The sequence below is a fragment of the Engraulis encrasicolus genome, chromosome 2, assembly GCF_034702125.1.
Source record: "Engraulis encrasicolus isolate BLACKSEA-1 chromosome 2, IST_EnEncr_1.0, whole genome shotgun sequence".
Taxonomy (NCBI): domain Eukaryota; kingdom Metazoa; phylum Chordata; class Actinopteri; order Clupeiformes; family Engraulidae; genus Engraulis; species Engraulis encrasicolus.
This window is the reverse complement of record NC_085858.1, coordinates 37391163-37401390: the sequence shown is the minus strand read 5'-3', so window position 1 is coordinate 37401390 and position 10228 is coordinate 37391163. Positions and strand designations below refer to the sequence as shown.

Genomic DNA, 10228 nt, shown 5'->3' with positions numbered 1-10228 from the left:
CAAATTTAAAAAGGCAAAAAAAATGAGTACACTCCGAAGATAGGAAACAAAAAAATGTTTTTCTTTTTTATATAAAGTCTGGCCTTATTATAGCCCATTTTTAGAAATACATGTCTAAATGTTGTTCAGTAATAAGCACTGCATTTTCAACCGTATACATTTGTGCCCACACACAAAAGAAAATCTTAACAAAAAAATATAGATATATATTACAGATTTTAAGTATCTTCAAGTATTTGTTTGTATACATTTAAATTCATGTATGTATACATACCAGTATACATAGACACAGACATATATTTTATATATATACACTTTAACTTTGTACATTTTTTACAGTGTCAGAATTGTAGTGTATCGTGTATATACACGCACATTCATTAAAACGAATGTGCATATCATTCCTCCATGAAAACAGACAATTAAAAAAATAAAAAGTGATGAACATTTACATATAACTGTGGTAAAGCATAGATTTCAGAGCTGGTTTTCGTGTTGAACCCTCTTGGGCTCCTGCTGGTCTCTGATAGGTTATGAGTTGTGTGATTGTGTGTTACATGCTCTCAGTTTTACAGTACACCCCCAACACATTGGGAGAAGACTGGAGCCATAACAGTGTCAGTAGCCTTCACGGTGCATGAGGTATCATCATCACCTTGACCCATCACTAGAGCAATACATGATGCCCACGTGATATCGCCTTGGACCATCAGTTACACAAGTATACACATGACACCCACATCACATTGTCTTGGCCCATCAGTATATACTGTCCATGTAAGTGTACGATGCCCAGATGAACTTGGCCCCCGCGAGAGAACAGGGTCCCGATATATGCGTGTGTCCCATATATACCAGGCAGACGAGGTCTGTCTGCTCTGAGAGCTGCCTCAGGTTTGGAATGGACCACTCAACCTCTGTTGCCATGGTACTGGCAGGCAGGCAGGCATTCCGGAAGTTCATGTGAGAGGTGCATTGTTGGAGTCTCTGGCGGGGACTGTCACTTTGGATAACTGAGTCAAAGGAAAACTGGCCAGTTCATTCCCCGTGGGTTTGAGACACTGAATTGAGTTTTATTCTTGGGGTTGTCAGTCACACTTGGCATTGGTCCCTTGGCCCCCTCAGGCTTCAACTGCACCGCCCACATGCCAACTCATGGGACCCCCACCCCCTGGATGAAAAGTCAACATCTTTGCCACCTCAGCTGGTACACTCTGAAGGAGGGGGAGACTTCTCTGAAGTTCATGGTGTTGAGTGTGCGCGTGTGTCGGGTCAGAGATCCCCAGTGGTGGCGGTTTTGAGGTCGTCTTGAGGCACCCCTCTGGCTTTAGGCGTCGATGCGGAAGGAGAGCAGCCTCTCGGAGTGCATGTTGTTGAGGGTGCGCAGGTCGGGCAGCTTGAGCAGCAGCTTGGTGAAGCGCGAGGTGTCGGCGGGACTGCTCACCAGAGTACGCAGCGCCCTGATCAGGCTCTCCTGCAGGAGCTCCACCGCGTTCACGTTCTCGATGCCCGAGCGGTCGGCGGAGACGAGCACCACCGCGGTGAAGAGTCCCAGCTCCTCCGGCGACAGCTCCAGGGCGCAGAGCTTCTCGCTGAAGTCGAACATGGCGCCCAGCAGGTCTCCCATGCCCATGGAGCGCAGCTCCTCCAGCCCGTAGGTGGCGCCAGAGACGAACGTCACCGTCTGCTCCTTGAAGTTGAAGAGCGAGGCAAAGCGCACCATCAGCACCTGATGAGCAAGAGGAGAATATAGAAGCAGAGGGTTAGTCAAACAATAAAAACAGTATGTATGTGTGTGTGTGCATGTGTGAACAGTGATTTACAATCAATTAGTTTTATATGACAGGACAGTGAAGGTGGTGACAGGAAGCGAGTTGGGAGAGAGAGACGGGGAAGGGTCGTCAAAGGGCCCGGGTCGGAATTGAACCCGGGTCGGCTGCATAGTAGACGCTACCGTTAGTGCCACGGTAGGGCCACAACAAGGTTTTTGATTCATTTTGTATTTTGTATTTGTTTAACTTTAAGTATCTTCATTCACTTGGTGAAGCACTCTTCTGAATTTGTTTTGTGGCCCTTACTCGCAGCGTGCGAGTTTGCCAAAGAGGATTTTGCCGCCGATCAGTAGTTCAAATTTGACTTTAAGGCCCTGCCGTGGCCAACCGGTAGGCCACTCATCTGCCATGCGGCCGACCCGGGTTCGATTCCCGGCCTGGGTCATTTGCCGACCCCTCCCCATCTCTCTGCCCATTCACTTCCTGTCCACCTCTCACACCATCCTATCATCAATAAAGTCGTAAAAAAGACCAACAAAAATATCAAAATGTGACTTTAATAAAAGTGAGAGGCTTACCTCGAAGGTGCCTGCCTTGAGCAGGGTGACCTGGTCGTGCTGGGAGAGCGTGCCAAAGCCGGGGATGTGCTTGGCGAACTCCACTACCTCGTGCACGGCCGGCGTGAAGCTGAGGGAGAAGTCCTCCCAGATCTCCTGAGCTGACTTGTTAGGCTCCGCCTGGGGACGCATGTTCATCGGACACGCCTAGTGCAGACACACACACACAAAGAAAGGGATCATTAGTATCCATTTGTTGATAATTGTTGAATTTTAACCGTTTCATGTAGAGCGTCTTTTATTGCAGGCTTGCTGTTACCAAAATGACAATGTCTTACTGTCTTACTGTTAGCAGCATTATGACACTTGTAAAGGAGAGTACTTCGAGATTGATCAGTGTGCCCCAGTCCGTGTGTGTGTGTGTGTGTGTGTGTGTGTGTGTGTGTGTGTGTGTGTGTGTGTGTGTGTGTGTGTGTGCGCGCGTGTGTTTTCCCCGATTCTAGTGGTTTTGTCTTTGCTCACCAGCAGGATGCTCTTGCGGTTCTTCCATGGGCAGTTCTGTCCCTGGGGGGCGCCGTTGAGCTGTGCTCCGTGATGAGGATGAGCTGCCATGAGGTTGCTGTTGCCGTTGAGGCCGTTCCGCCCGTTGTTGTCCTGGTGGAGCCCCGTGTGGTGGTGCTGATGCTGATGCTGATGCTGCTGTTGCTGCTGGTCCATTGTTTCTACCGGCGACGAGGAGGAAGAGGTCTGGCTATGGTACTGGCTCTTGTCAGGCGACACCTTGTAGCCATTGGTCGGCCGGCTGCTGCTGCTGCTGCTGCTGCTGCTGTGCGTGCTGTTATTGTTGTCATGGTGATAGATGGAGTTGCGCTCATTGAAGTGGTACCCGGCCGGGCAGCCGTTGTTGCCCCAGTCCACCTCAGGCGCCTGCTGCTGCTGCTGCTGCTGCTGCTGCTGCTGGGAGCCCAGCTTGTGTTGGGCATACACGAAGGTCTCGCGGTGGGCACGCGTGATGGCCATGATGGTGCCGTCCACCCCCGGGCTGCTGGGGCACTTGGGCGGCTGAGGGTGAGGCAGGACGTCCAGGGTCATCGGCGGGCTCTGAGGTGGGGGCTGGGCCGACGACGGGGAGGGCAGGGTCGGAGCGGGCGGCGAGTGAGAGTGGGCGGGGCCCTGAGGAATGGCAGGAGGAGGCGGCTTCGCTGCGGCCACGGTGAGGCCCAGCACGGGGGAGGAGGAGGAGGCTGGAGGAGTGGCGGAGGATGGAGGAGGGGAGGAGGAGGTGATGCTGGCCAGCTGGAACTCGCTCTGCAGCTGGTTGTTGACCATGTTGTTCATGGCACTCTGCATCTCCGCCAGCATGCGCTGCTTCTCGCGCTTGGGGATGCGGCCGAAACGCACGGCTGGAAAAAAACACACATAAAACACACTACGTCAACACCAAACGAAACGAAACATAGTCATATCACTTATGTATGTATCCTACTGGACACCTTAATTTCCCCTCAGGATTAATAAATGATACTCTTCTCTACTCTACTCTACTCTACTCTACTCTACTCATTTGTGTGTTTGGTGTGAAATACTCACCATCTCTGGACATGCCCACGGAGATGCACTTCTTGAAGCGGCAGTGCTGGCAGCGGTTGCGGTTGATGCGCATGATGGTGCAGGTCTCGTTCTTGAGGCACTTCTTGTACTGGATATTCTGCTGGATGCTGCGGCGGAAGAAACCCTGCGGAGGAGAGGAGAGATACACGCACGGCAAGTCAGACGTTGTCATTCATTATGAAAAGCAAAGTTATTTACATTATGCATGTAAAGGTGGGGATTCTTTTGGATTTGTTTTTGTTTCTTTGTGGTTATGATTCCAAGTGATTAATGTGAAAAATATGTGTGTGTGTGCGCGTGTGCCTGCGTGTGTGTGTGTCAAACCCACCTTGCAGCCTTCACACGCATGGACGCCATAGTGGAATCCCGACGCGACGTCCGCACACACTTTACACAGGAGAACCATCCCGTTCAGCTCTGCGCACACACAAAGACAACTCTCATTAACACCAGTGACCAACCCAAATGACGGATTTACTAACAGCCTCTGTGGTATTACTTATTGCCGCCAATATGTTGTGGAAGGCATACAGTGTACTGTTCTGTGGAGGTGAGAAACAGCCAGAGGTGGGTGGGAAGTGGCAGGATTCCTGAGGGTCTACCCCCTTACTCATTTTCTGACACATCTCTTTGGAAATATGCTTTTGCACTCTCTCACAACACCGACACATACTACCACAGACACAGGCAGGCACACACGCACGCAGTTGTGACTCACGTCAACACAGGAACTCATAAATACACACACACGCACATTGACTCATGAAATACTCATGAGCTCATGATACACACACACACACAAACACACACACACACACCCTCCTTCTCCTCTCCTCCCCCTGCTATACTCACTGGTGAGGCTGGCCACAGACTTGCTGGGGGAGGCGCGGGCGGTGAAGCTGATGCTGAGGGTGTCATCAGTGCGCCCCCTCGGGGAGACCCCTGAGCTGGGGGAGCGGCCCCCCTCCTCCCCTGACCCTGAGCTGGAGCTGCCGGAGCTGGAGCTGGAGCTGGAGCTACCACTGGAGCTGGTGTACATGCGCGAGGAGTCGTGGGAGCCGTTGGGGGAGGGCGGGAAGGCGGAGCCGAAACAGGGCTGCGACAGCGACTGCAGGCTGCTGTTGGAGTTGTCGCTGTACATGGACACGGGGCTGGTGCGGCTGGGCGAGCCGTTGCAGGAGGAGCCGATGTAGGAAATCACGCCCCCTGGTGGAGAAAAAAAGAGAGAGGGAAACGATACAGAGAGTTAGTGAATGCGTGATGAATAATAGCGTGTATGCATGTGTCATTCATCACATTTTTGTGCTTTGGCAGTGGATTCATGTTTTTTTTTCGCCATGTCAATAAAGCTGTTTGAATTGGGGTTCGACCTGACTCGAGTTATGCCATGATGATTTGCTTTTAAAGTAACCGGTGGGTGGGGATCAGAGTAGAGCAAGAGCAGAAGACCAAAAACACGGGCCGGGCCTCCTAAACAGAACACTGAGCTCAGCTGAACTTTGGAGCGACGCCCAGAGTTCCAAAACAACAACACACCCCATCACTGTGGACGACGACGCAGGGATGTCTGTGACTGCTGCTACTACATTGACGTTCTCACAGCACGCCCCCTGGAAGCCACAGATGGAGCCATGGCAACGCATGTGTGAGCAAGAGAACGAGGGGAGGAAAGGGGAGGGGAGGGGAGGAAAGGAAAGGAGAGAAGAGGGGAGGAAAGGAAAGGGGAGGGGAGAGAGGAGTGGAGTAAGCGATGGGAGTGATGGGAGGAAAGAAGAGGGGAGGTGCCGTAATGGAGTTTCCTGGAGGATATCCAGGGGGACGGAGCAATGCGAGGAAAACACAAGTGCTTTCGAGGAACTCGGTTTTGGAGCTGGACTGGACGTCCTGCTGTGGGAGCAAAGAGACGGAGTCGGGTGGGGGGAATAAAAAACAGCATTGCCATGGCAACGCCCGTAAACCTTATTAGCGCTGCATAGTCAGTGCTCTGCTTGCTCACTTTTTTTTTCTCTCAGAGTCCTGCTGCTGACGGGGTTCTGTGTCTCAGAAGATCTGGTTGTGTGTGTGTGTGTGTGTGTGTGTGCGCGCCACCTTGCTCTGTAATCGCCCTGGGTGGTCCCTCGTATGCCCCCTGCCCTGCTCTTCTACCCCTGCCCCTGCCTAGTTGGCACTGCTTGCTGCCCATGTGCCGTTTGCTGGCAGCACAACAGCTGTGTGAGCACGGCCACATGTGCTTGTGCGTCAGCACACACCGGAGACACACACACACACACACATGCACACACTGACACACACACAGCCATGTCACCTACCTTCACACCTTCCTGACAGAAAATATCTGTCTCTATTTCTATCTGGATCCCCCTCATAGCTGCTATTGCCAAACCATTATCTCATCACAATCTGTTGCATGCCAACCTGTTGTTTGCAATCCTCTCTCTCTCTCGCTCTCGGTGATTCTACAGTAATCCTCCTGTCTGATGTTGGCTGGTGTGTGTGTGTGTGTGTGTGTGTGTGTGTGTGTGTGTGTGTGTGTGTGTGTGTGTGTGTGTGTGTGTGTGAGAGAGTGTACGCTACTTGCCCGCTGCTCTCCCTCTCATGTCACATTATACAGGACATTCTGCTCCTTTGCAGATGATGGCTCTGTGTGTGTGTGTGTGTGTGTGTGTGTGTGTGTGTGTGTGTGTGTGTTTAAAAATATGCAAGTGACTTTGTGAATAAAAAAAGTGTCTTACGGCGTCAAATACGTCAGGTATGACTGCAAAAGTATGGCAGTGTGTATTTAGAACACTTCTACTCATTAGAGGATGTAGGCCTGCCTCCTCATGATAGAGTGGGTCTTGAAGCATGTTGGCTGCGCCTTAGGTATGTAGGCCTACAGTAGATGTGTGCCGAGCGTAACACAGGGAAATGAATCTGAAAAAGCTCAAAGTCCAATTCTAAATCCACTTGAGCTGACCTGACTAACAGTCCTCAGGTCAGAGAATATTTAGGTGCACACATTTTAGACACAGGAGAGGAGCTTGTGCAACTCTAAGTTTCACTATTACAGTTATTGTTTTGCAGGTGCATAATCAAGTCCTTTTCTCTGCCAAACTACCACATGCATTTTATTATAGGCCTATATTTATGAGTCCTGTTTTTGTACTATAATTAAGTAGTTAAATGTGGCTTTATCTTCATTGTTTATTTGGATTTGATAATGATTAACCATTGTGTGCCTCAGTCTGGCCAACAAGGCTGCTGACATTTCACTCCAGTACAGTTGTGGGTGACGTGCCAAATGTGATGTGCCAAGTGTTCCAGTGTACGGGACATGTTTTGACTCTCGTGTTCTGTACTTAAGGCCATTCATTCTAAATTGGAAGGCGCGGCAGCTCCCAGAGCTAGGCTATTACATAACTATGCTGCACAAAAGGTCATAGGGTAAGTGTGTCAGATGGAACCACAACAGCGATAGGGAAAAAAAAACACTTCGTAGTAGTTTTTTTCCCCCTGCGCAATTGTAAATGTCTTTTTTATTCTTCATTCATTTGCTTTGCATCTTTCTTTCCATGGTGATGAAAAAGACAATTTGCGTATTTTTCCCCCACACATATTCCAGCGAGAGTAAATTAATTGCAGTCTCTGGGTGTATGATCGCAGCAAGCGTTGGTGGACCCCTTATTTGTGTAGGCTATATTCCCTAAAACCAACGGCTGACATGTTTAAATGGATTCTCGGGTCATGCCTGCTATGTTCCTGCTGACCGGTTGTTGGGCGAAAACAAACTCGGAAACTCGTGTCAGTTTCGTGAGTTGCTTTGTAGACCCACTTCTGTGCTTTAACACCAAATCACGCCCCCACTCCACGTGCGCTCTAGACATAAGGTTCGTCAACGAGACTGGAGGCAGTAACTCCGCCCTTGGAACGCCCATTCCCCTGCTAGTACAGAGGCACGTTCCACCTCCACCACACCTCGAATGCACAGAGCCGTGTCCTTTCAGGAAAAAAAAAGACTGTTTTCAGAGCACCGTTTGATTTAAAGGTCATCCCATCGGTGGATAGTCCATTGGTATCCGGATGATGTTTATGAATGGTTAAAGTTGTTAATGTAAACCTATATATAGTTAGTGAATTGGATTAATCATTTTAAACACACTAACTCTCATTGAGTTACATCTAAATTCTATTATTGCTGTATGTTAACTAATGTATGTAGGCTATTGGTTATAACGATGTAACTATGCCGATCAGCTATTACAAAACAACTACACCTCGTACCCCAATTGGTCAGGTTATACACTTCTTAGCCAGACAGGAAGCTAAGGGCTACCTAAAAGCAGTTACGTTCTGTGGATCAATTTCATGGCCCACTTTCGATTCGAGTGCTCGGTGCTCGGGTCTTTGGGTTGTGGCCGCGTGTGCCAGCAGCAACCAATGGGCAGCGGGCATCCAATCGCCTGGTGCACATGGCTCCTGACGCGGCGTCACGCACACGACGACAGCGGGCGATTATGTAATGAGGGCGCGCGTTTACCAATGGATAGAGCTGGAGTGCTCGAATGAAAACAAAGCGCACATGGCTAGCTCTGCGGGCCATGTGAACGAGGCAGAGACATGCGCCGGCGCTCGCATCACAGGGGTGTCCGTACACCTGACTCTGCTGACATGACCCACTTCCCCCATACTCTTTTGGTACCGATTGCCACGTACAAAACATCCCATCATATGGAAACTGTTATATTCTCCAAAAGCATTTGGGCATATATGACCACATTGGACACACGTGTTTTAGCCTACAGTCATTTTGGGTTTGCCTGCAATTTTATATTTGGTTATAATGTAACGACACTGTAACACAATTAATGATCGGACCAGATAAATTAACAGTTATCAGATAAATAGTCTACCCCACACTCATCAACTTGTGAAAGGCAACCCATAAAACAATATTCATAGATACACTATATCTGACAAGCGACACACTAAACGACGCTATGGCTATCAAGGAGATGAATGAGACCTGTGAGCTGTGCGCCAGTAGGGTGTTAATTTCATTTTTCGTGATGAGCAGGCTGCATTGGCGCACAGTTAAAGTGTGCCAAGTCCTACTAAACTTTACGCACCGTGTAGCAAGACCTTTACTCGCATTTCCACTTCAACATCTGCCCCACAGTAGCCAAGGACATCTTATGCACATGGACACACGAGTATAAGATACACTTGACTTGAGAACCAAACAATAACCAACAGCCTGGCTATACATCTTTAAAGGATAAACATGAGCAGATTTGGAAACATGGAGCATCATTTACCTGTATTGTTATTCGTGTCCATTGCCGTGGTCATGTTGAGTCCCAGGAGAGTCATAAAGGTATCACCAGAATCATGTAGCCGTCAGTGGAAATTAGGATGAAGAGAGAGGCAACAGATAGCCTATGCCTCACAATACTCTCTGCACAAATACCCTATTTCACTGGCGTTGGTTCTCTGTTATAATCCTGGCATTCTCAAAGTTGAGGGAGATAACTTGTTTACCTAAAGGTAATAAGTCTCCTCAAAAGAAGCATCTGCGAAAATGTTATAATCTTACAAGAGATTGACAAATAGCTACTGAGGACAGTATACCTAATTTACTTCTATTCTATTCTGCAATAAGTGCAATAAGTCTTCTGCAAATATAAGAAGTAAACATTAAAGAAATAGACTGATAACGTCCTTGCTGTCACTCTCTCGATCTGTGTCGTTCTGATCTGCAGTTTGAAGTCGGCCAGGTTTTTGCTGTGCTTGGAGCGCATAGCTTCGGCGCAGGCGCGGCCATTTGCCGCACGTTGCTCAAAACGGGACCATGTGACCCTCGGGGAGTGCCTCGTGCCCCAGTGACACACTTTTCTCGTGAAGACATTTAAGTGTAAAAAAAAAAAAAAAAAAAGAGCCGCGCACGTGTACCGCGCAATGCGCATACTCTGGGCTTTGTGATGTTGTCTTAACTGTCATTCACCAACAATTGTGATTATTTTGGACCTGACATGCAACAGCGCAATTTCGGCAGCTAGTAAGCTTACTATAGACCTAGAAACGCTCCTATATTTAGATACGAAGTAAGGAGGTTGCCTAAATATGCTATCTGCCTGGTCAAGATGAAAGTCTACAGCTATTATCACTTTTCTGATCTGATATCTATTGACATTGATGCCTTATGACATTGTTACACAATAAAGTGGACATAATGCTTGCAACACTGACCCAGACATAGAAAAAAAACATTGATATAGAGCCTTACAGTACATCTGGAAGTTCTGCAGAAGT

The 10228-nt window shown here is 48.8% G+C and overlaps 1 protein-coding gene across 1 annotated transcript; it reads right to left on the bottom strand.

The window, feature by feature from the left end:
* Positions 1-312: 312 nt before the first annotated feature.
* Positions 313-9694, bottom strand: nr1d1 (nuclear receptor subfamily 1, group d, member 1). Its single transcript, XM_063187866.1, has 7 exons — positions 9235-9694; positions 4793-5146; positions 4269-4357; positions 3920-4064; positions 2852-3732; positions 2351-2536; positions 313-1729 (listed from the first exon to the last, which is right to left on the bottom strand). The coding sequence occupies exons 1-7, from the start codon at positions 9287-9289 to the stop codon at positions 1328-1330; spliced, it is 2112 nt and encodes a 703-aa protein (XP_063043936.1). The 5' UTR covers positions 9290-9694; the 3' UTR covers positions 313-1327.
* Between the last annotated feature and the right edge of the window lie 534 nt (positions 9695-10228).